This window comes from Paramormyrops kingsleyae, chromosome 24 (assembly GCF_048594095.1).
Source record: "Paramormyrops kingsleyae isolate MSU_618 chromosome 24, PKINGS_0.4, whole genome shotgun sequence".
Taxonomy (NCBI): Eukaryota; Metazoa; Chordata; class Actinopteri; order Osteoglossiformes; family Mormyridae; genus Paramormyrops; species Paramormyrops kingsleyae.
In genome coordinates, this window is record NC_132820.1 from 817,899 (window position 1) to 845,160 (window position 27,262).

The 27,262-nt window shown below is 45.6% G+C and overlaps 1 protein-coding gene and 1 long non-coding RNA gene across 4 annotated transcripts in view; one reads left to right on the plus strand and one right to left on the minus strand.

Annotated features, from left to right (window-relative positions):
- Positions 1-23,363, minus strand: part of peli3 (pellino E3 ubiquitin protein ligase family member 3) — a 37,414-nt gene extending 14,051 nt beyond the window's left edge. Inside the window, exon 1 of one of the 3 annotated variants that reach the window (XM_023843438.2) lies at positions 23,234-23,363. In XM_023843438.2, the coding sequence (XP_023699206.1) occupies positions 23,234-23,238 (5 nt within the window). In that variant the 5' untranslated portion in view covers positions 23,239-23,363. Of the gene's footprint in view, positions 1-13,232; positions 13,421-23,233 lie in introns of those variants that run through there. The other 2 variants (XM_023843441.2, XM_072706499.1) reach the window with 2 other exon arrangements.
- A 193-nt stretch (positions 23,364-23,556) lies between these two features.
- LOC140582257 (uncharacterized) lies at positions 23,557-24,733 on the plus strand. Its single transcript, XR_011985183.1, has 2 exons — positions 23,557-23,692; positions 23,831-24,733. It is a non-coding gene; the product is annotated as an uncharacterized lncRNA (long non-coding RNA).
- The last annotated feature ends 2,529 nt before the right edge of the window (positions 24,734-27,262 follow it).

Consider the following 27,262-nt stretch of genomic DNA (forward strand, 5'->3'; position numbering starts at 1 on the left):
CCGAGGGAGGTAGGGGACATTGAGTCCGAATGGACACTGTTCCGGACCTCCATTGTGGAAGCGGCCGTACGGAGCTGTGGCTGCAGGGTGGTCGGTGCCTGTCGTGGCGGTAACCCCCGTACCCGATGGTGGACACCAGAGGTGAGGGGGGCCGTGAAGCTGAAGAAGGAGGCTTACCGGGAATTATTAGCCCGGGGGTCTCCGGAGGCAGCTGACGGGTACCGGCGGGCCAGGCGGAACGCGGCTCGGGCGGTCACAGAAGCAAAAACCCGGGTGTGGGAGGAGTTCGGTGAGGCCATGGAAAGTGACTTTCGGTCGGCCTCAAAAAGGTTCTGGCAAACCATACGGAGTATCAGGAGGGGGAAGCAGCTCCTGGTTCCTACTATTTATAGTGGGGGGGGGGGCTGTTGACCTCATCTGGGGACATCATCCGGAGGTGGAAGGAATACTTTGAGGACCTCCTCAACCCTGCCTCCGATACATCTACGCATACTGCCTTTGAGACATCTGAGGGCGTAGAGCCCGAGGGTGCTGGGGGGGGCTTGCCCATCACTGAGGCTGAGGTGGCCGCGGCAGTTAAACAACTCCGTGGTGGCCGGGCCCCGGGGGTGGACGAGATCCGCCCGGAGTACCTGAAGGCTCTAGATGTTGTGGGGCTGTCGTGGCTGACACGCCTTCTCAACAGTGCGTGGAGGTCAGGGACAGTGCCGCTGGATTGGCAGACCGGGGTGGTGGTCCCCTTATTTAAGAAAGGGGACCGGAGGGTGTGTTCCAACTACAGGGGGATCACACTTCTCAGCCTCCCTGGGAAGGTCTATTCCAGGGTACTGGAGAGGAGGGTGAGATCGATAGTCGAATCTCGGATTCAGGAGGAACAATGCGGTTTTCGTCCTGGTCGTGGAACACTGGACCAGCTTTATACCCTTGCAGTGGTACTGGAGGGGGCCTGGGAGTTTGCCTATCCAGTCTACATGTGTTTTGTGGATTTGGAAAAGGCTTACGACCGGGTTCCCCAAGGTGCTCTGTGGGGGGTGCTTCGGGAGTATGGGGTCCGGGGTCCACTGTTGTGGGCGATCCGGTCCCTGTACGAACGGAGCAGAAGCTTGGTCCGCATTGCCGGCCATAAGTCGGACGTGTTCCAGGTGCGTGTTGGGCTCCGCCAGGGCTGCCCTTTGTCATCGGTCCTGTTTATCATATTTATGGACAGGATTTCTAGGCGCAGCCAAGGCGTCGAGGGTGTCCAGTTTGGTGACCTCAGGATTGCCTCGCTGCTTTTTGCAGATGATGTCGTCCTGTTGGCTTCATCTGCTGGGGATCTCCAGCAGGCACTGGGGCGGTTCGCAGCCGAGTGCGAAGCGGCAGGGATGAGGATTAGCACCTCCAAGTCCGAGACCATGGTTCTCAGCCGGAAACGGGTGGTTTGCCCTCTTCGGGTTGGGGAAGACGTACTGCCTCAAGTGGAGGAGTTTAAGTATCTCGGGGTCTTGTTCACGAGTGAGGGTAGGCGGGATCGGGAATTGGATAGACGGTTCGGAGCGGCGTCTGCAGTTCTGCAGGCGCTTAACCGATCCGTCGTGGCTAAGAAAGAACTGAGCCAAAAAGCCAAACTCTCGATCTATTGGTCCATCTTTGTCCCTACCCTCACCTATGGTCATGAGCTATGGGTAATGACCGAAAGAACGAGATCGCGAATACAAGCGGCCGAAATGAGGTTTCTCCGCAGGGTGTCTGGGCTCTCCCTTAGGGATAGGGTGAGAAGTTCGGATATCCGGGAGGGCCTCGGAGTAGAACCGCTGCTTCTTCACGTCGAAAGGAGCCAGTTGAGGTGGTTTGGACATCTGGTGCGGATGCCTCCTGGGCGGCTACCCGGAGAGGTTTTCCGTGCCTGTCCTACAGGGAGGAGGCCCCGAGGCAGGCCCAGGACTCGCTGGAGGGATTATATCTCTCGGCTGGCCTGGGAACGCCTCGGTGTCCCCCCCGAGGAGCTGGTGGGGTTAGCTGGGGAGAGGGAGGCCTGGGTGCCTCTGCTGAAGCTGCTACCCCCGCGACCCGAACCCCGGACAAGCGGAAGATGATGGATGGATGGATGGATAGTTACATAGATCAGCACTTGGGTGTTGAACGAGGTGGCAGGTAATTTTCTTATGGTGGCAAATGCCACCCCAATAAATCCGCCTATTTATGGGCGCACGCGACACGGCATACACAATGGAGCCAGGCGAGGACAGAAAAAACCGAGGTGGAAATTAATATTAATTGCAGTAATAGAATGTGCTGTTTTACAAATCATTATAATAAGTATAAGTCAATATCTAAGTTTACATTGAGTCTGTTTCATAAATTATAAAGCAAGTCTCAAGTCATAAAAACTGAGATTCAAGTCTTACTCCAGTCAAGTCATGTGACTCGTTTTACTGACCTCTGCTAAATATACACTGTTTTAGACATATGATCACTTAGGCTAGGCTAACGTATCCTATGTGGCCACGCTACAAATTGGTGCTAGCTAGTCCAGAAAGGTCACACTGTAGACCAGGGGTAGGCAGCCCTCATACTGCAGTACTGGTACCTAGCAGGCTTTCCATGCTGTCTGGTCTCTGATGAATCACACCTGAACTCAGGCAGATAGTCATTCCTCAGGTAGGGTAGAGAAGCTGCTGGGTTCCGGCACTGCAGGATCAGGGCTTTCTACCCCTGCTGTAGTCAGTGAGTTGTTGTTCTTCATTATAGTTGCATCTGTATTACAGACACCAAGCAGCAGCAGGCAGAGTGATTTCCAGTACTGGGTTAACCTGACCTGAGGTTCCACTAGGTGTGCTAATCCTGGGCCCCGCCCCTCCTCAGAGACGTGATGTATGCGTGTGCAGAATCACGGACACAGCTGAATCCTAAAGTAACTGGAATTCAAACAGCAATTAGTGCGTCACCCAGTCCTCCTTGTCCTTACATCACAAAAAATCTTACATAACTATGTTATGTAACTATGACACAACCATGTCGAGGTTCCCTCTTTTCCTACACAGTCTTGCACTCCATGTGTGCAACAGAATCCCTGACGCAGCGATCAGCCCTGTGAGCTTCTCATGTCTCATGCTGCACGTGCTACACGCACAGCATACAGACAAAGGCGAGCGGCCAGGCATCGACGGACCCCCTCCCCCAGGCAAAGAGATCCATCCTCACATGCATCACGGCGATGATCTGTTGCCATTAGTTAATACGCGACGAAATGTGCTAAATGGCAATTCAATCTGCATGCAGAAATTCCATAGTAACACAAAATGTGTAATGCGGTTACATCTGTACCACAGGCATGACGGAAATACAGATGGTGATAAAGAGCTGAGAAGCACAAAAACTGAAATGCGACTGCATCATGATTATCGCGGAAATGGCATAGAGCCCTCAGGCTGCTTGATATCACATGAGACATTACCAAAAATACCAATGTAGAGCTACTATACAGTTTTAAATACGGAGTAATTTTGATCAATGCAACATGCACTTAACCAATCAAATTGATCTACTCAATTCAACTGCTGAATACGGATGATATTGGACAGATAGATAGATAGATAGATACTTTATTGGGAACTTTCAGGTTTATAGTAGCTGAATACACACGTTTAAACAGTAAAAAAAATAGACATTTTACATAGTAACAATAAATAATAGACAACAGTAAACATTAACAGTGCAAAGAACGTCAGGGAAAGTATTGCACGGAATTCCGTAGTATCTGCTCAGAGCTAAATAGTGTTGTACAGTGGGTTGTACCATGAATGTGCCTAAAGTGGTTCTGGTTCTGTGGGTCTGCTCCCGCCACAGGGTGCCTCGCCGAGGTAGGAATGCCCTAATGTAGCACACCGGTGCCTTTGAGCAGTGCTGCTGTTTGCATCTGCTACTGAAGGGCTTCTCTCTTTGGCCAAGATGACCTGCAGTGGCTGGGATTCACCATACAGCCAGCAGTTTCCAGAGTATCCTCTGTTCCGTCAAATTAAAATGATAAGTAGCTCTTAACTGTGGTTTTTTTAAATGAACCGGTGAAGGAATCACCCAGGCGGGACATATAACACCGATTCGATAAGAACATCTGGGTCACCAAATGAATCGATACATCGACGCAGAGTAACGATGAAATGCGATAGGACTACAGGATGGACGTACAAAGGTACAGAGATCACGAAGGTTACAGGGCAAGTGTGTTGCTATTTACAGAGAGAAGATGGAAGGTATGATCTGCAGTATTTAATATCCCTATAAACAATCATAATGATTAACAAAGGAAAACTGATTTTATAACTACAACGAAGGAGAATTTGAAAGTATTCTGTGCTGTAGACGTGGCTCTGAGTGATTTTCTGCTGTACCTGTGACTGGGAGGTTGCTGGCTTAATACAAAGGGTTGGCAGGTTGGGTTCACTGTTCACTGTTCACTGTTGGGTTCACTGTTCACTGTTGGGCCCCTGATCACAATCCTTAACTCCAACTGCTGCTTCTCACAAAAACGTGTTACTTTGGACAAAGTCGGCTGCTAAATTGATGTAAAAATTTAGATTAGAACCTGCATTTAGGGATCTTAGGGAACTGATCACAAGTAGACAGACTGCAGCACTGGATCTGCTGTTATTATTATCAAATAGTGAACGAAAATGCTGCCTGAATGCGGATTAAAGCTTTAAAGGTGATCACACTGAAAGGTTTGTCCTTTGTGTCATTTTAAATATCCAAGATGTGTACCAGAACCTGGTTCCTGCTGTTTATGTCTGTGTGATGTGAGGCACATACGCCATGCGGATGAATTTACACCGCATCTCTGTACCTCACACTCTGGTTTGGGATGAGCAGGATCAAAGAGTAAGAGCACGGTAGCCAACGTGTGCCCAGAACTTGTGGAAACTCCTCAGGACTGTTGGAGAAGCATCTCAGGTGGCTACATCTGGAAGCTGGTTGAAAGAACGCCAAGAGTCTGCAAAGCTGTCATCAAAGCAAAAGGGAGCTGTTTTGAAGAGGCAAAATTTTAAGAAAATCTCTGCGTCACTGTGACATTTAATATGCATGACTTCATTGCCTCAAGGCCTTTTACTATAAGGTGAATAACAGCTATAAAAGGGAGAAATGCCTTAAAAGCAGGTGTGTCCATACGTCCGACTGGTACCGTATTAATGCCCCACTTTGCACCAGGGCACCTGGAGCTGTGCAGGCACATGTGTGACTGTAGCTATGGCTAACCTAACCTAACCTAACCTAACCTAACCTAACCATGTCACAAAAGCAGCCCTGAGCACCCCAGCCGCCGTCTCCTGTACATGCAGGACACTTTACAGGAATCTGGGTCCTCTGGGCCACCAGAAAGATGCGTAGCATTAACTTCTCCCGGAGCCTGATGATTAAACACTGGAGGAGACCTGCAAGTCCCGGCTTGGGAGGCTCTGCACAAACACCCAAACTTCAGCTGCCATCCCAGAAAAGCCTCATACCTCATCTAACCTGATCTCTGTCTTAACTGAACTGCAAGAAGCAGCTTTAGCTGAATACTGAAGCGCCCCCCCCCCCCCCGACGAGCTGTCGTCGGCTGCCTCTGGCAGAATCCCAGCAGCTCCTCTTCTCATTCAGCTATGTCTGATGGCCAAGGTCGAAGCGCTGCTTCAGCGTGACGCTGATGCCGCCCTCCACACATCCTCTGCCACACCTCAGCCCTCGCTCCCGAGTCCGGCGGCCTGCACTTTCTGCTAATGTGCTCGGCCTCCCTTTGTCAGCTGCTCCAGCTGCCTGGCACATCTTGGACCCCGGCCAGGGTTGGGGGCAGCTGTCCAAGATGCAGCACTGCTTCACTTCGTCCCAGTCGGGTCTTAGAATACTGTGGTCACATGACTCCTGGACCTCACAGTCGCTACAGCAGCTGTATCCAGGACACAGATTTTAACATGACACCCTAAAAAGCCACATAAGTAGCTCACTTTATAAATAAACCGGATTAGAGAGTATGGTTTATTATAGCAGAATGAGCCAGCGGGATGCACAGGCCGAGTTTGGGTAACATCTGGTGTTTCCATGGCAACCGATCAGGCGTTAACCTAATTAACAGGACCCAGGTGACCTTGGTTGGACTAATGGCCTGGTTAGGGGTTCTTTTTTAGGGTCGGTGGGGAGAAGGAATGCTGGAGAAGTCGAATGCTCCTGCCATAGCAAGCGAGCGCAGGGAAAGCCAATGGGTATATGGGCTTGGAAAGACCCCGGGAGAGGAGGGAGACGGAGTCACTAAGGGGCCCAGAAGATCGAAGGAGGGGATCTTCCTCCGAGAAAAACAACACTACGGTTTGTAGATGGGAAACACGTGGCTGGCATGTTACCTGCTCACCATCCAGTCAAACAGAGAATAATCAGACATGATGCTGATAGACATTAGTCATAACGGTGACATGACAGACGATAGTCACAATGCTGATGGGATAGATGAAAGTCATAACGGTGACATGACAGACGATAGTCACGATGCTGATGGGATAGATGACGGTCATAATGCTGACATGACAGGCGATAGTCACAATGCTGATGGGATAGACGATAGTCACCATGCTGACATGATAGACGATAGTCACCATGCTGATGGGATAGATGATAGTCATAACGGTGACATGACAGACGACAGTCACGATGCTGATGGGATAGATGCTAGTCATAATGGTGACATGACAGACAACAGTCACGATGCTGATGGGATAGATAACGGTCCTAACGCTGACATGACAGGCAATAGTCACGATGCTGATGGGATAGACGATAGTCATGATACTGATGGGATAGATGCTAGTCATAACGGTGACATGACAGACGACAGTCACGATGCTGATGGGATAGATGACGGTCATAACGCTGACATGACAGGCAATAGTCACGATGCTGATGGGATAGATGACGGTCATAATGCTCACATGACAGACGACAGTCACGACAGTGATTTGATAAACGATTGTCACATAAGGGCAGCACACCAGCAAGGCTGCCTGCGTCGTACCTTATGAGTAAGCAATCCGCTAGAGCTGGCTGCATGTCTGTTTACTTCAGGGACTGTCAGAATGTCAAAAGTTTTAGTCGACGTGCCTTGAATTTGGCATTTTAAAGGCAGCGCACTGATCAGAGCAAGTTCACGTGTTATGTAAAGGGCCAAAAATCAGGAAATGGAGCCGCTCTTCCTTTTCGGGGAGTCTCTCGTCTTGGTGACCCCAGTGTGACCCCCGCTGATGCGGCGGGCGGGCCGCCCACTGGCTCGTCCTAGCGATCTGTCACATACTGATGAGGTGCTGAGAACCTTGTAAACTAAACTCTAAAAATAACACCGGCGATTCTGCCTATTGGCCGTTGGATTCCTTCAGGCTATTAAATGTGCTTGTTCAAGCTATTCTACGCCTCCAATATCACTTACCGCGCAGAACGCATTTTTCTCCTACTCTTTTCTCATCCATACTTTCCCTCCTCAGTACGTGTGACTGTATATGTATGTATGCTTTCAGGTTAGATATACATCATTTCATTTTAGGCTGAGCTGAACACTCAATACATTACTCCATTTAATTCGGCAGATGCTTTTATTTAAAATGACATGCATTTTTGAGAAGGCAGGGTCAGACAGCAATTGCAGGTTAAGGGCCTTGCTCAAGGGCCCATGGTGAAATCACTCTGCTGACCCTGGGATCTGAACCAGTGACCTTCTGATCACAACCCGCCGAGCCACATACCACCTCCTATACGTAGACATCTATATATAACTGAAATTGTTCTATAGCTAAAAATACCTGTCTTCATTTCTACTTAATTAGAGTCATGTAAAAAATCAGGTGAAATGGCTGAATTTCCTCAGCAGAATGACGGCAGGTTCCTGTTCTCTAGCGTTTCAGGGCTGACCCACACCTTCTGGTTCCTTCCATGTCCTCCTGCCTTGGCCTTGAGCCCCTTGCTGGTCCATGTCCCGCGGCAGATTCTTCCTGGTGAGCGGCCCCGCCAACGCCACCTGACTCCTATGCGTCACCCGCCACCGCGAAGCCTTTTCCCGCCCAACTGACTACGCCGCTTCACTCCGGGGTCAACAGCATCGCGTGGGATCTCGCGTGGGATCTCGCGTGCTACGCGCGGGGTCAAAATCACCCAGTGGTCCTGCCCACACTGTTAGGTCTCCCACGTCTTCAGCCCTTCTGTACCATACAGAACAAGTGGAATGAAACTTCTCTCCCTGCTTCACAGCCACAGCACTAGGGGGGCACCTATTTTTATGCTGGGATGTCGTCACGTGACCTGTGATGGCGACGGTCATTGGGTTTTGGCAGCTTAAGAAGAAGAAAGAAAAAAAAACGAAAACCTTGAGATATGACCTAGTTTTACGAGTCAGAGAATACCAAGGGAGAAATGTAAGATATTCGTGACAGCTTGCAGGTTTATTAAAATAATCCTCCTTTTACTGTGGCTCGATAGCTACTGTAACTAGCCCGAAAGAAGCCAGCTGATAAAAAACACCTTACAGAAACTGTGAACGCCTACGGATGAGTTTCAAGTAGCGGGGCCCCCTCTGCACTGGGGGGGCAGTGTATTTAACAGCCCAGCGAGGAGCTCATGTCATGTTCCTCCTCTGATGTCGGTGAATGTGCCACGGCTGCTGGCAGAAGCCTGACGGCTGTGGTTCGCGCTCCTCTCTTACGGCATCGTCCAGCCACAGACCGCTAACCACCCTGACAGAAACACGACACTGAGCAGATGCTCTATAGTCTGCTATGTTCATCCGACGGGGATGCCAGATAAGGATTACCTCAATAATCGATTTAGGGAATCCCAAGGAGCTAGAAATTCTTGGCCCTCTGACAAAATGTCACCTTGGGCCCCTGTAAAGCGCTGCCCCCCCCCCGAATCCACCAGGGTATCCTCACCCCTGATACCAAGGCTACAGCTCAGGCAGTTTTAGCAATTCTGTGAATAAATTTTCCATTTTAGGATCTTACACCTATCTGATGATTGTCAGGTTAAATTATGTTTCTGGTGCCGTTCTCCTGTAACTGTGAAATATTTACATAAAATCTGTATATGTTTTCATCAGCATAATGATTAAGATATATAAATACCTTTGACCTACAGATGTAGATGTAACCACATAATGTGCAGTAAAACATTGCAGACGCTCGCCGGCGTAGCTGGTCGAGCACCTCAACATCTGACAGGCTGGAGTGAGTGTCTGAGCCAAGGAATTCATTATCTCTCCCCCATGGCACCGTGCTCTATCTTATCACACATGTGACAAAGTGAGTCGTGGTGTTTGGTCCAGCCTGTATGTGGGGAGGTGACATGACACCTCATTATGTTCCCCTGCCCAGGACAGATTACCAATCACTCTCCACAGATCCTTTAGCAAAACAGGATGTGCCTTTTCGTCCCTAAACACGAGGCCTCATTGTGTAGAGACAACAAAATCCTGCTTTTCACCACATCATCAATGAACGAAACATTTCAATGGTCGATACAGAGGATGCCAAGGTACCAGGACACCCCTAAATATCTGAGAATGGAAGGCCATAAAGACAGTTTCCACAGAGGATTTGCTGAAATAAATACAACAGTATGTGCAAGCACAGACTGTGAAGGACCTTCATGTTGTCAGGAAGCCAATGGTTAAAAAGTGTTTGGATGTAATTAAACGGGCAGATTGAGTGCCGGGAAGAGGCCGGAAAAGTGCAAAGCAAAAGCAACGGTTATTACGGTGGCGGTGTTTGTTTGCCTGGCAAAGCCCCTGTCACAACGTACAGATCAACACCTCCGCATCGTCCGTTTTTACGGCGCTCATGGGTCAACAAGCCGGCGCTCTCTCTAAAAACGATGCATTCTGGCAGAATTATTTATAGCCCGTGAATTATTAAGGGACACGCCCGGACCCGCAGTGTTTATAAAAAGGGATGCTAGCGCGCTGCATCTCGTGCAAGAGCTAAAGGCACGTGACATGTGCACCATAACCTAAGCGAATGTAAATACAAATACAAACATTGTTCACGTTATGAGTTATAGCTCTGCGTTTTATTAGACTATCTTTATTCATTTCATTCATTCATATCTTTATTTATTTCATTTTAAAATCCAAGGCAGCAGCATATAAGAAATAAACAATTCATTGTGCATGACATTCATGTAGGCTTATTATCATTAGCTAATCAGAAAAAAAGTGAACTTTACCTCGGGATAAATCTACCGCAGATAATGTCCATAACACATTCTGAACTACGTATAATTCACATGAAATTAAATCATTTTCGAAACGTACTATTTACCTACTATGTCCGCCTTTCGCTTAAATCTAAATATGCATGTTGTGTTAGCATATAGCTTTAAATGAAACTTGCCTGTAATGTTAGAATTTACATTTATCTTAAAATGTACTTCCTTTGCTTCCTTTCGGCTTCAACCAACAGCGTCTGGCCACAGACCTCACATCTCAGCCCATCTCCATCATTATATACCGGCACGGTTCACTGATTTCATGAAAGTGTGGAGGGGATTTTAACATAAATAATTAAGGTAACATCACCAAAGAAAAGTGATCTGTGCAAATTACAAAACCTCATCTTTACTGTTGTTCCGGCACAGCGTACATTTAAGGTTTTTTATGCATCAAATAATCCATCAGTAACGCGAAGCGATATAACATACACAACGTGGGATTTTACTTGCAATATCACCCCGGCACAGTAGGAGGCGATAATGGTTACAGTGCCAGCTCTTGCCTGGCTCCTCGGCCCGGTGTTACAGGAGAGATGGCAGCACAGATGAGACTCTTCTCACTTAACCTGCAGGGCATCTGCCTCGTTTGCACTCTATAGCCAGCTCCTCGTCGTGGTCTCACGCCTTGGTCCTGAGCCGTCCCTACACTACTGCGCACCTCCTACCCAGCTCCACCTGGCTACTCCCTCGGATAAATCTTTGCCGCCCACCTTACCCTCTGCTTAGGCTGTTTATTCCACACCTCACTTCCACTGGCTTACTGCTACCTTCATCACTCTTGCTCCTGTCGTGCCTTCAGTTCCTGGGCACTGGAACAAAGAGCACATCATACCTGCACGGCAGCTGCGGCCGCTGCCTTGTGCTCTGACTGCCCACCAAGCAAAGGTCTGCTGTCTATGTTAACATTTTACAGTTTAGTACGTATACAATTTAGTTCAGATATATTAACGGCCAAGTCTGTAATCTGCTTGTTATAGCAAAGACACACTAGTTTTCCACTACATTTCGATCATGTACTGAGAAGAGATGTTATGTATTTCCCTGAGAGCTGCATTATCTACAAATAACACCGTTTTCTATTTCTGCGTGACAAGCAAGATGTGGCATGCTTTGTAATATTTCGAGGTGCCAGGTTTTTTTTAACTGCTAAATAAGGTCCTTTACGTTTCAGTTCAGGAGACTGTAGACGTGTGGAAGCAGACTTGCTGCAAAACCTTAATGTGGGCAGAGTGAACGCATACAGTGATTACTCTAAACAAGATAAGGGCCGCCTCACAAAGCAATAATACAAACCCCAATTAAGAAGCGCCAAGAATAATTCAACTTCATTTCAGGATATGTACTTTAAAAAACGAGGCTCTCCATTCAAATATACAGGTCGCGTGATTGAGTAATTCCTATGCAATATTATATATTTTGTTATATAAATAAATTGTACCTCCCTACTGCAGCATCACCGCCACCCACGCCATCTCTCCGCCTGCTTGTAATGACTCTCGGAAGACCGAAGAGTGGGCAGTCCCAGAGTCTCAAAGTCCCACAACTTGGCCAACAGCATCAGTGACTCACTCGTGCCCTTGAAATCGTGTGTTATATATTGTAAAAATAAAATAAAATCGACCCTATTGACACGAGTAACAAAACAGATACTGCAGTTTACGATTACTTTATTAATGAAATTTAATCAAGGTACTTATAGTAATTTGGCAGCAATTTTTGCCAATATTACAACCTTGACAACTGCAGAAATATAACAGAACAGAAACTGATTATTTAGCTTATTTGATTATTTATTGCTGGTAGTTTTATTTTGTTTTTTTATGTTGGTTTGTTTTACGTAAAGCATTTTGGTTACAGTACTTCTGCTGTTGTTTTAAATGTGCTATATAAAGAAATTGACATTGACATTAATGATTATGGGCATCACAGGATTATCGTCCTCTGATGCCAACAGTAGCATTATAATAATAATAATAATAATAATAATAATTATTATTATTATTATTATTATTATCGTTGTTGCTATTATAATAATGATAATAATAATTATTATTAGTTATAAATAATAATACAAGATAATGTATATATCTGTGGTAAGTTGCCTATTTCATATTTCTGCATATATGAAGTACTTGCAGGCTCAGACTTCCGTGCTCCGTCTCTATTAGGCGTTACGGCGCAGTCCAACCTCCTGCACTCATCCTTGCTCGTTGCGCCATCAGCGGATGTATTGCAATGGATTGCGTCTCCCTCCGTTGTACGCGCACTGTAGGCTACTATAGCCGCTCAGAAGCGCAGTCCGCACTTTGGCGGTCCTGTCAGCTAAATGATATTCAAATAAATGATGACACTGCTGCTGCCATTATGTCATAGTGAAGTTCATGGGGAGCAAACAAGTGACACCTAGGATTCGCTGTTACCTTGCCAATAAAATATTACACATTGTATATTCTATATATGCTATATATGTCCTTACCTTGTTGTTTAATATGTAATCATATCATACGCTGTTTTAACACATAGTTTCGTAAACAGAACAATACAAAAATAAAACATAATTATATGTATAATAAAAAATAATTAAATTTATGTATTATATATACATAATTTATGTATATATATTTCTGTATATCACAATATCACAGACACACACATACACACACACACACACACACACACACACACACACATATATATATATATATATATATATATATAAATATAACGAAAATGTATAAATGTCAATAATTTAACAAGTACCCAGCACTATTCCGCCTCGATGACAATACACGACGCACATTCAATCACTCACGCGCTACATTAGCAATTAGATGAATCGTCATCCATCTGTTTTTATAGGACCCACACTGCACTGCGAGAATACAACCTACAGTCGTCACAAAAACAAGCACCCCGGCCGTACTTTTTGACTGCGACCCCAAAACATACGTCGGATTCAAAGACAGCTCTTGAAATACCTACTGATGTCTGCCGATGGAGGTCTAGACGCTTTCAAATGCGCTTGCAGTGGCCGGCGGTGGATAGACTTGGCGCTGCGCTGATAAAATCCCCCCGTGAGCCACGCTTGATTGCGGTATCATAAGAATGAACGGCCTCCGCATTGCCGTGCCGCTGTCATCACTTACACGGGAAGACTCGAGGACCGTCCCCTGAAGGCGCGTCGTGAGCAGCTAGCCACGCCCATTTAGCACTCTAGGGCACGCCCATTCCTACGTCAACTGGCTTGTGATTGGTCAGCTCTCCAATCCTTACCCCCCCCCCTCCGTGTCACGCCTATGTCCGCCTTCATCACCGCCCAGTGATCAGGCTGTGATCCACACCTTCCTATTGATTCCTCCGCACGAAATTCCCAGTCCGTTATGTCGTGCACAGTAATATTTATATTTTATATATCTTCTTCTAGCTACCGCTTACTGAAACACTAGGGCTGTTGGGGATAAAACATCTATTATCTGGTACATACCAGCTTTCTTGTTTTTCTTATCGAACTAGCCCTGAAATGGAAAGCCGTAATACTGATAAGCAGTTGCTGACTCCCCCCGTGAGTATTGGCAGGGCTGCAGTATTAATGAAATGCTCATCTTGATTAAGCAAAACAGGAATGGAGCATTTCAGTGGCTTCTCTTGGGCCAGTTCATGCCTGGCCTCCCACCAAAGTCTTCCGCGCTAAGGCAGAAGCCCCGATTATCCAGGCTACCGGGACAGTCTCTGACCCCTACAGCTGTCCCTCACTGGAGGACATTTATAATGACAGACACTAATGCAAGACTGGGGAGGCTGATTCTGCAGTAATATACCAAGTGTCACACTTGCATTTTCAAAATATCTACGCTGAAGCTGCTTAAAGCAGCTTACATGGGACGAACACAAAGGAAGATGGAAGGTTGGATATGTGCAAATGTTCGGGAATGTATCATGATATGAAATTTGGGAAGATATCTATTAAATGTGTCCAAAAACAGAAAATGTGATACGGATGTATTCCCAGGGTGCAATTCTTCCTGCTGTCCACCTACCTGACAGTTAGGAAGACGCCGAGGATTACAAACCAGAGAGGCTGTGACCTCATCCAGAAATATATTGCAGAGCATACACTCTCAGAAAAGAAGGTAAAAATTTGTACCTTTGCTTGTCACTGGAGCTGTACCCTTGTAATGGTACCTTTTAATATACAGAAATGGACTCTGAGGAACATCCCAAAGGTACAAACAGCATTAATGTACCATCAATGGTACAGAAATGTTCCTTAGAATCTTTTACTGTACCTTAAATTGTAAAATTACCTACAGCTAGGGTACAATTGGCAGACCCTTGGAGGTACAGCCCCAGTGACAAGCGGAGGTACAGATTTTTACCATTTTTGTGTATAGCAGCCCTGCATATGACAAGCAGGTATAGAAAATGGATGGATATGTGGATGGATGGATCGGTAAGTATATGGATGGATGAAGGATGGGTGGGTATATGGATGGATGGATGAATGGGTGGGTATATGGATGGATGGGTGGAGGGATAGATGGGTGGGTATATGGATGGATGGGTGGGTATATGGATGGATGGGTATATGGATGGATGGATGGGTGGGTATATGGATGGATGGATGGGTGGGTATATGGATGGATGGATGGGTGGGTGGGTATATGGATGGGTATATGGATGGATGGATGAATGGGTGGGTATATGGATGGATGGGTGGAGGGATAGATGGGTGGGTATATGGATGGATGGATGAATGGGTGGGTATATGGATGGATGGGTGGAGGGATAGATGGGTGGGTATATGGATGGATGGGTGGGTATATGGATGGATGGATGGGTGGGTATATGGAACGATGAATGGGTGGGTGGGTATATGGATGGTATATGGATGGATGGATGAATGGGTGGGTATATGGATGGATGGGTGGATGGATAGAAATAATTTTTTCCTTAATAAATATTTTATTTTCTCTATAAAACATAGTGATTATATAATTTAGGTAATTTTCTTTGGCAATATATTTATTTGTTTAGTTTTTGTCCAAAGTGATGTACTAGTGATACAAATAACTGGGAATTAACTCAAAAATAATAGCCGAGCAACTGCGGCTGTCAGTGGGGATATTAGTGGCAAGGAGGTGCAAAAAGTGAAGACGACGTATTCGGGGAAAAATATCCATTCAGCTGTTATGGACGGTGAATGGATGGATTATCGTTTGTTTAAGTGCCAGCTAAACAGCTACAAGTAGGAGGCTGCTTTTAAACGCTCAGTATCTGAATGATTCATTAAAGCCAATTATCTGCACAAGTATCATTCTTCAGAAGGTTATGCAAACACTTCAAACAGAATCGCCTGAACCCAGAGCATGTGGCACATGCAGAATTACATTATCTGGACTTTTCCGGAAGTTATTTTATAATTTAAAAACAAAACAAAAAAGCAGGACATTTTACTTATATTTTTAGCCTCTACTTACGACGTGAATTTCTGAATTCACGTCGTGAATTCCCAGCATATGGTATTAGTGTGTCATGCCAACAATTACTCTAATTAAAAATGATTTAATCAACTAACAGTGTGTGCAATGCCACCTCGTATTTACAAGACTATTAAATTAAAGACAAAGGAACACGCAACACTTTCTTTCATTCATCTTAGAAGAAGCTACCTAATTCACACCCACAATTAAATCACTCTGTCGCACTTGTATGGAAAGCCATGTTTCATAATGGCCAGTTACCGATGCTGGTGGTTTGTGAGTACGGTGGGAGGACGTGAGGTAGGGTTAGCGTTCTGCAGAATTAGATATGTGACATCAGAGCCAGAAATCACAGCATGAGTGAGCCGGCAGAAAGTCGGGGGGGGGGGGGGCACTTCCATAAGCATTTACTGGGGGTCAAAAACACACTACAGACTCAACTACATATTTTTATCAGCTCTTGAATGACCCATGGCATTAGACCAAATGAACAAAGAGAAAGAAAGAAATATAATTCTATACTATAATTTTATAATAACTCGATTATGTGATGTGAGGCTGCAAACACATCAACCGGCAGCAGTCAAACCATCAAACCATCTGAGGAGGGACATGATCCAGGTCTATAAGATTCTCACAGGCTTGGATGCTGTTCAACCGAATAGTTACTTCAGCATTAGTTCAAATACAAGAACTCGTGGCCATAGGTGGAAATTAGCGGGAGAACATTTCAAACTGGATTTAAGGAAGCACTTCTTTAAACAGCGTGTAGTCAGAGTATGGAATAGACTTCCTGAAACGTAGTGCAAGCTGAATCCTTGGGTTCCTTTAAATCAGAGCTAGATAAGATTTTAACAACTCTGAGCTATTAGTTAAGTTCTCCCCAAGCGAGCTCGATGGGCCGAATGGCCTCCTCTCGTTTGTATAGTTCTTATGTTCTTATGTAGTCCAGGTTTTATGTGTCTAGTCCAGTTCATGTGTCCAGTCAGGTGTCAGTGCATGGCAGTACAACTGCTTTCTTTCCCTCGAATGTGTAACGACGGAAGGATCTCTAAAATGAAAACGTTTATAGCGTCCTGCTGTCTAGAGGTACAAACAGAAGAAGGCAAATTAAAACAATAACAGGCATAAAACACAGTAAATGTGAGGCTGCCTTGTAATTAGCGATAAACATCGAAAGATCTCTCGTGTGAAACTGTGGCCCTGTTTACACCTGACTTTAATATGCATCTTGGGCGATCGCAAGTGGGCCGCTAACACCAAGTGTCAACCACAAAGATGTATCGTGACCTGATCACTCAAACCACTAGCTGAGGTGGTTTAAGACACATTCCACCACGTCTTTTGTAGTGTAAACAATAATGCATCCTGATGCATCCCCAACATGGACGTGACAATAAATGTGTGTGGGACCATTTGAGCTTCTAGCAGAAGAGGACTATAAATGTGTCCAGTTTGAAGATATTTAATTTGGTTAAATTAAACATAATGCTTCGTCCTTCGTTTTCTGCAGCTCAGTTTACTGAATACTGCACAGAAACATTGTATTGTCAGAAATGAATGTTTCTATGTATGTGTTCATCTGGCTTGCTTTGTGGTGACCTGCACCTGGAGTCGCTGAGTCTGAAGAGTGTTGTGCTCTTGTGCGACCGGTTAGCTTTGCTTCTCATCATGACGCAAATCTTAGTTTTCATCTGCAGGTTCAGATGACGATTCAACCTGTTGTCGTCTGGTCTTCATTGCTGATCTGTAACTAACGTTCCTGCACGTCCTGGAGCCTCCGCTTGGCTCATAAAATCACGCACAGATGGTCGCAAAGCTGTGCCGATTCGCTGTCAGTCATTTTAGAAGTTTTCTTTCTTGACTTTGATTGGCCCTATAGCCTAATTTACCTACAACCCTGCATTTATCAACCTAAGTGTTTTTGCTTGGAAAGAAGAGTCAAGGACCTGCTTACATTTGTGAAGCAGTGTTCTGTAATGTGGAGCAGATTACTTTCACTCTAATGCTTGATGTCAGACAAATCAATCCAACTATGAGGGCACTTGGAATCCTAGAATCCAGTAAATAAGGGAAATGGAGAATGTGCATCAGGAAATGTCCAGATCAGCTCCCCTCTGATGACCTTCCTGAGCTCTCCATGTTCCTGGGAGTGTTAGAGGTGGGAACAAGCAGAGCTTTGGTGAGCCATGCGTGTCTGTTTGGCCTCACGTATGGCCACTCTCCCTCTCTCTCCCTCTCTCTCTATTTCTTGCTTTCTCACTCTCTTTCTCTCTCTATCTCTCTCGGCCACGTGGCTCGATGCATTGAGCCTGCTGCTGCCTGTGATCCCCTCTGTCTTATATCTGTTTGACCTGTTGCCCTCAGGGAGGCGCTATAGGTGCAACACAGCAAGGACAAACAGACTCGAGCAGTTTTTTCCAAAAAGCCATAACCACTCTAAACTTGCACTGACTGGACAGTAGACTACAGAGTCTAACCCAACCCCTGGACTTCCTTCTACCAACTGTGCAATATCCAATATCTAAATGGTACTGATAGTAACTGTGCAATATCATCGCTCTGTGTCCAACATCCACTGCTCACTGCACATGATCATCACTGTGTAATATTTAAATAATGTGCAAGAACCCACACTGCATATCACACTGTATATTTATATATTTTAAAAAACCCTATTTAGTTATTTATTCTTCCATATGTATATAATGCTGCAGATCTTTTTGCACTATTTGTTTATTGTTTGTTGTTGTTCTACATACATGTTTGCACTGGAGGAGCTGCTTTTAATCTCAATGTACATGTGTATAGTGACAATAAAAGGCATTCTATTCTATTCTTTCTATCTCTTGCTTTCTCTCTCCCTCTCTCGCTCTCTCGCTCTCTCCCTCTCCTTTTACAATGCCACACTGGATGTGGAGGTCGCTTGTGTCTTGCCAGGATACGGTCGGCAGTGATAGCCTTTCACCTGCTCCATACGGATCCCCGTTGCTGGATATGTGGGACACTGAGCAGGTGGTAGCACTTCTGCTGAAGCAGCTCCTGCTCTGTGTCCTGCACTGGCTCCCACACTCTGCCTGTCACTGCCCCCCGCTGATCCCCTGATTTGAATCTGTTCAACATGTACTAATTAATACAACTCTAACTCTCTGATTTTTACAGCCAATTGACACAGTTCACTGCCTCCTCCGCCTGTGAAGAGCCGCCTCTCATTTCCTGTCTGTGATTTTGCTCCTCCTCTGTCTGTGAAGTGAGATCCTCTTCTCACTTGTATATAATTTGGCTCCTCCTCAGTCTGCAAAACAAGAGCCTCCTCTCACTTCCTGTCTGTGGTTTTGCTCCTCCTCTGCCTGTGAAGTAAGACCCTCCTCACGCTTCATGCCTGTGATTCGGCTCCTCCTCTGTCTGTGAAGTAAGACCCTCCTCACGCTTCATGTCTATGATTCGGCTCCTCCTCTGTCTGTGAAGTAAGACCCTCCTCACGCTTCATGCCTGTGATTCGGCTCCTCCTCTGTCTGTGAAGTAAGACCCTCCTCACGCTTCATGCCTGTGATTCGGCTCCTCCTCTGTCTGTGAAGTAAGACCCTCCTCACGCTTCATGCCTGTGATTCGGCTCCTCCTCTGTCTGTGAAGTAAGACCCTCCTCACGCTTCATGTCTGTGATTCGGCTCCTCCTCTGTCTGTGAAGTAAGACCCTCCTCACGCTTCCTGTCTGTGATTCGGCTCCTCCTCTGTCTGTGAATAAAGATACTCCCCTCACTTCCTGTCTGTGATTTTGCTCCTCCTCTGTCTGTGAAGTAAGACCCTCCTCTCACTTGCTGTCTGTGAATTTGCTCCTCCTCTGTCTGTGATGTTAGACCCTCCTCTCACTTCCTGTCTGTGATTTTGCTCCTCCTCTGTCTGTGATGTAAGACCCTCCTCTCACTTGCTGTCTGTGATTTTGCTCCTCCTCTGTCTGTGATGTAAGACCCTCCTCTCACTTCCTGTCTGTGATTTTGCTCCTCCTCTGTCTGATTATGATTCTGTTCTTCTGCCTGTTACGTAAATATCCCTCTGGGTTTTTACCTTCAAGACATTTTGGCCTTTAAACAACAACCAGAAAATTGTGTTTTCACAACATGAATCATTTCTGGTTCTTTACCAAAAATTTTTAGCTTAATTGCTAAGGGTGGAAATTTATTGCTTCTGTCTTGTGTGGCAAAATAATTCTCTTTCTATTAATTAGACAAGAGAATATAATACGAAACAGCAGGTAATATGTATGTAGGTTGGAGGCTCAGTGGTGAGCACTGTTTCCCGACACCTCCGGGGATAAGGGTTCGAATCGTGAGAGGAGTTAAATCATCCTCCTGGGTTGTGTGGGTTCTCTCCTGCAGTCTCAAGACACAAAATTACAGAATAATGGCATAGTGTGATAATCAGCCATTTGTGCCCAGTAAACACCCCCGTTTACCTACATGACGAAGTGGTACTTTCCCCTGTAACGGAGAGACACTGAGCTGCAGCTTGTCTGAAGCACACAGCGAGGGGATTCGACTGGCAGGATCAGAGCTCCTCTGATCTCGGAGGCAGCCGCAGACACAGGTTAGCCCCAGTATGCTATCGCTGTCGTCCTTGGAGCCTCCTTTGCTGTTATCTCTATCAGGCCCGGTATCCATTTTTATACTTCTGAGTGATTTGGAGCATTAGCGATGTCTCCACACGCACTTGCAGATTCTTACAGAACAGTGCCACCTTGTGGCCACATGCCTGCACTTCTCTGGCGCTGCCATCTGCCTGGGTCGGTGTGTTCCGTTGCTGTTTTCCTGTCTGTGTCACCTGCAGCCCATATGCTCTGTGACTTTTCGTACCCTGCCAACGTGGGGTCTCCTTTTCTGAGCCCATACCCTGGCCCCTCCCCGTATTGTTCCCCCAAGGGACCTGACCTTTCGCTGCTGCATTTTAAATGGACTCCTTCCCCCTGTGCTGGTCCGTGGCCCCGGGCCCCTGCTCCACGTCCTCCAGATGGAGCACCCGTGCTCAGGCGCAAGTACACCAACATGGTGACATCAAAGGTGCTTGCGAAGCTCTGATTCGCTGTCAGCACAGAGCTGACCGGCCAACGGGCTATCAGCTCACCAGATATGAATAGCGTTCTCCACTGTGACAGCGACACCTGCCAGCCCCTGTCCTCACGCTCCTCACCAAGGTGAGATGTTCATATTCTACCTCTTGAAGCCTGTGGTCTTTGTTCCTCTATCTTAAGCAATTAATGTACCTGGTCTGGTTCTGGTCCTAGTCCAGTCTGCTCAGCCGTCAGAGGTGTATGAAAAGGGTCACAAACGTCCCTCTACGTCACTCTCAAATCACCTTGTCAAATGGTTTTTATTTTCAGGCTTAAACAAAAATATCAGTTATTCTGGGCCAAAACATTAATATGGTAGGTATGACCAGTGGCCATTGACTACTATGACTGAAGACGTCTTGCTGGGATGTGATTCACTTTGTTGCCTTTTGAAGTGTAACGAAATCATTAAAAAATGTGCATGATTTTGTTACATGGAATTGTTATGTTTTGACAACTCACATATTGGTTTGATTGTAAATATGCATTTTATATAATGGCCATGTGCACTACATAAAGGCTTTTCCCAGTAAAGCACAGATGCTATTAAGAACAGAATAGAGATTAAATCTGTTACAGAAGAGACCAGGTTCCCATGGCACCGGATGGAGAATGGAGAATGTTTATAATGACATTTAAATTGCACGTTTCACATACAGCTTTCGAGCTGTGGTTTCTGCAGTGTAGTCCTGACTACTGAGTCAAACACATAAACGGAAACAAAAGAGCTTCAAGGGGTTAAAACGAGGGGAAGGGGGGGATGAACGAGAAGGAACACGGGTTAACAGAGAACACTAACGAGGAACACCAGAAAACAACAAGGGAGCACAGACGCAGAGCACTAACAGACCTACAGCGTTCCCGCATATTCACATATACCAGATATCGAACAGTAGATGCGAGACACGAGAGAACAGTCCATTAATGAAACATGATAGGAGTAATCAGGAACAACTCAGGGATGAACGAGATGAAACGACATCTGCTGGCCAAATGGAAACATAACATGAGACAGTTCCTGACACAGCACATTTCCAATCTCATTCCTGTACTGTGCCACAGAATATCCAGCAGAGGGTCACGGCGGGGAGAGTGTATGCTATAGCAGGCAGCACAGGGGACATGGCAGGACGCCTGCTACATAAATACAAATATTCACGTTGGAGACCTCAAAAAGGCGTTTCAAAATTAAAGGCGTACTAAATGCTATTAGCCACTAGGGGGAGTCCTGGGTCTTTATTGTTTAGTGGAACACGATAGTGCTCTAGTTAAACACATATTAAAATAAACATAATAATATATTAGAGCAAACAAAAAAGCTAAATAAGTTTATAGAGATTACCAAATGAATTGTTTTCACATGCAAGGCTGCGCAAACGTAAAATGCAATTTTGTATTGTATTTTTTACACTTCTATGACACATTTTCGTTTTATGCGGAATGCCAGTCTTTGTTACATACACTGGTGTTCGAGTTTGTCTGCACAAAACCTCGCTTCTTTTTACCGTTTGTGCCATACGTCGTTTGATTACGTTCTCATCGTTTCATTCAGTCTCGGTCACATTCAATGCAAAACAAATGCCACCCTTTCCCATTTTATTTCCAGGCTAAACATGCTAAACATGTATTTGGTATTTTACACGATGCTTAAACTCGATTTCAATGGTTTTGTTACAAATACATTCGCATCTGTACATATGAATAGTGTGAATAGTGCAGATACTTTTACTGAAAGGTACAATTTAAGCATGCATTTACCGACAAAGCAGACTTGTAAAAAACAATTTTACGTTGTTATTATAATATTGATTTAGTGTCCTGTGTTTTTATGATTTGTACATGTCATATAAAACTAGATTGCTCGAAATTTGAAACAAAAGTAAATTTATATTTTGAGTCGCTAAAGCAAAATCACCGAATATACTATGGTCACCAGGGGGCAGACTCGTGACATGTTCTCCTCTCCGTAGGGCCAAGCTGATGTTGTGCTGTGGATTGTATGTTACTGTAGCATTGTAACTGTTATGACTTATAATATTAAAACGTATGCAATCTTGGCTAAACGTTAAAGGAGTTAGAAATTGAACGTGCAGTCAGTTTGATCTCCCAAATGTAATACATGAAACGGAGGTCGCGGGCTTTGCGTTTTGCTTCATAACGTCGGTGTATCTTGGCTCATTGTGCTCCTATTCACCCACGAGAAAGACCGATCTGTCCGCAGCAGCGCCCCGTGACGTCTCACTCCAGGTTGACATCAGCCCCCCCCCCCCCCACAGCTGGAATCCTTAAGATTCCCAGCCAGTTCCGAACCATGCCTGTGCTTCTAGTTGTGTCTGTATATTTTAATTTGTAGCTATGATGCCGGACCGGGTATAAATTAATTTCTCCACTTTACCTCATCTGCTGGGGGTCTCTCCTTTCAGCTCCCGCTGATTGGAGATCGGGGGATTCGAGCCAGCAACCGCAGAAGGAATTTAATCTCGCGGTCGGTCTAGGAGCCCCAGGGAATCTCCCCGGAGGTGCTGGCGTCCGTTACTGCGGGAGGGGAAGTGTGCTTGCTTCTTTTTAACCATCTATCAGCACAACCTCAGCAGGTTAATGGGAGTGAAAACGGATGGGTGGATTAATAAACAAAGCAGGGCGCTGAATGAAATTGTTTCCAAATATTCTCTCTTTTCTCTTTTTCTAAGTTCCTAAATTTCCCTTTAGCATGAAATATGACCGAGGAAACCAATCTCAAGCCATACAGTTTTATGCGCGTGCCCCAAGGAATATGTCTGCAGCACAAAATTCCATTAATGCACCAGTTCACAGCAAGGCAAGACCTTCTGGAACCCACGAACAAGTTGTGCAGGTGAGAAGCCCTGACTGACAGCGTTTACACACGGTGAGCGCGGCCCAGCCAGCGTTTTCTGGCTGCCATGCGGGCTATACAAGGCTCTACTGAAATAGCGACGTGTCACATGACCGCTTTATCTATTTTTTTCCACAGTGCCAGCATGCAAGCCATGTCATTACAACACTACTGCTAAAAATTACCAGCGCACCAACTTATGCGTTAATGCATAATGTATGATTTCACGCTGCATAATTTATGAAAGATAAACTGCTCAAGATGAATCATTTTGTGGAGGGAGCTTTTTTGAGCGATGGAACAGTGAGTGGCTTGCAAAAATGATTATTCTCGCGATTTACGGTACCCCTCGATGCCAAAGATTTAATATTTTCACATGAAATTCCATAGCTTTTTCCATACAAACACACCACATTTATGAGGTCATTCTCGTCACACGTGAATTGATGTCGTTTTCATCGATGGATTTCCACTTCATGAGAACTGAGATTATTAATTATTGTTGGAAGAACGTAAGACGATTTATGCCATGCATATTTCACAAATACGTCATTTTACATATACACACCGTATGCTTTATTGCTTACTTATAATATGTTGGCTGGTGGCACCCCTTAAGAATATTTACATTTGCACAAACGGATATTTTAGAGGTAAATGAATTGTTGACGGCACCGGCCTGATTGATTACCCTTGTCTGTGCCCCTGGCTGAGTTTAATATCTTCTGAGCTGCTTCATATCTGCTTGCTGCACCGCGCCGCGCTCCAGGCAATTGTGACAATCTTCTGGCTTCATACATCTGTTTTATTGTTTTGTGAAGAAAATCACACATTGTCCAAGGACTTTGAGACGGAATTCCAGGTCTACAACTGAGGAAGCACCCAAGTGAACAACGAACAATGAATGAAATTTGTACTGAAATGTTCACTTTATTGATTTAAAATGTTTCGGGGTTCTTTCTTTGATACACTTATTTTCATTGATGTTTATTAATAGCATTCGTGAAATGCTTGTATCCATTAAACAGAAGTGAAAAATAAGGCTGAATATTCACTTAATCCGGTGTATTTGCTAAAAAAAATTCCGCATATCACAGATTGTTTTACACTGGCCAGAATTGTGATTCTGCTTGAGATCTTCTCCTATGGCTTGTCCACCAGAGATAAGGGGCTCGCTCCATCCATCTCCTCTCTCCCCTGACATAGACCACTGCCCCTTCTTCAGAAGACTTGGCTCACCGGAGAGGTAACGTCTTCAAGCTGAACTGGGGTCCTCTGGGAATCCTGCAGGGCGGTAATCTGCTGAGGGGAGTGGGATGCATGCTGGCTACCCCCCCTGACAGATACTCTCACCTGCATATGGAAAGCGTTGCTGCTGTGATCCACATTTCTGCCAAAATGTCTCTGAAGTTCTACTTCAGTCAGCAGGAGACGTTTCAGTGTGTTCAGTTTGAGGCCTGTGCGGAATAAGCAGCCCATGCTGTCAGCGTTTTCCTAATCTGTGTGTTTAACCTTCTAAAAGAACATTCATTCATGATGATAATGACATTAGGCCCCGCCCCCTTGCAGCTTGTAGAACTCCATTTCCCATGAGCTCCTTGGGTATCACTGGGTATTGTATGATGCCACAAAGCACTGACTGACAGATCTGTTTTTTAGGAAACTAATAACAAAAAAGCTCATTCTTATTAGTTACTAAGAAGAATGATCTCTGTGCATTTCTGATGCTATAAATATTTTCAACAACAATAAATTTGTTAAGAACTGAATGTTGTACAGGCTCTCTCTGTGCTACATTAATGTCAGCTAAAGATATTTTCCTCTTCTCTCTTGCCATTTTGCAATTTTGCAGTGTGCAATCTTCAGGAAAGTCACAGGTGGGCTTTAAAAAGTCTAAGAGTAAAATAAGTCAGTATTTACACATGCAAGCTATAGCAATGCATGCTGGGTAGGCTGGTAGTCATGTGTCCTAACCATAACCTTACATACTGTCCTCATTACTGATCCGGGTCGCCGGGGTTGCCTAAAGAAGGAGATGTAGCATACGAACATTAACTATTGAAAAAGCAATCTTATATGGTATTTGATGAATGACATTTCTATAGGTACGTCCTTCTATCTGGCAGAAATGTTTGAATCCACCCTACAAAAGCGTGCGATTGGTGCCCTTTAATGTGTGAAGGATGAGTAGGTTACAGCAGCAGCGTCCAGCAGCGTCTGAATGACGCCGTTATGCTTCATGCAATAAACAATGAGAATATTATTACAGCAAGATGTGGTGTCACGTTTTTCTCTTCTCTCTCCCGGAGCTGTAGTATCCGGAAATGAGTTGTGAAGTTCAGGACCTGTTAAAATCTTCATGTTCTTGTAATGTTTCCGTTGCCGTATTTGACGCCTTGTGCTGCACATAATAACCCTAAAAAAGCTGGACTTCAGCTGGATCTCCATCGGACTGCTGTCTCTTTGGTTTCATCACCTGGCTCTCGGTCTGTGGGCCGTGTTGAAGGAAGACCATGGAACCGCTCCGAAACCTTCGAATCCCATCTGGTGGGAATATCTGGGCAAGTTACAGCAAGGGTGATCGTCTCATTTAATGAGGAAAACAGACCGACTTTAAATTCTCCTTTTATCAACCTCCGCTAAAGTCTCCGCACATGACGGCAACCGAGCTACGTGCCGGACAAAGGAATTTGTGGAGCAGAGGCAGCCAGATCAACGGATCTCCATCGCCGTCCAATACGACAAGCTGTCCCCAAAGTCCCATCGAACCCGGAGCCTGGCTACTGTCTTATCCTCCGGATCATTCGGGTGCTCTGCGTCCCCGTCCACACGCCAAAGAAATCCGAGAGAAATGACTGATGAGTTGGGAAAACAATGACTAATCTCTTTCCTAAACACCCATGGCATGGAGACACGGTGATAAATCAGGGGGTTCGAGATGCCAGCATGGCTGGGCTGGGCTGGAATCACTCAGGTCTGACTGGGGTTTGAATAATGAGCAGGTGAATTCATGGCTGGACGCATTTCCAGCAGCTCTGTCTGAATCCGCTGTCTGATATTCCGACCTGCCCTGCAGAATTTACAAGCTAACAGCTTCCTCAGACTGGGCACGACTCCGACCAGGCAAGGGTTCTGCGGGACGCTTATACACTGAGCTTGTCTCTGATGCCAGTGGGCAGTCTACGAGATTCTGGACTTGTTATAGACACCAGTCGAGTGCCTTAGCCTGAGACGTCAACCGTGTTTTAATGGGACGAAGAAGCTTGGTACTCAAATGCCAATATTCTCTACGCACGGGTCGATTGCAGTAGGAACTTCACTAACATCATCCAGGCAGTGGCTGCGGAACCGCCGTGCCCTTCTTACTGACCCCGAGGATTTTATCGTTGCACGAAATCCCGTCGCAAAAAGAGCTCGGACACCTCTGAGATTCTCATATAATTTCCCTCGGTCCGGTTCGTCATCCGCGGAAATGCCATTTGCATCATTGGGCTGTAGCGCAGTAAGCGATCACCTTCGCGAATCGCATCACGTAAGCAGGCACAGAACGTTCCCAGCCAGCCCGCAATC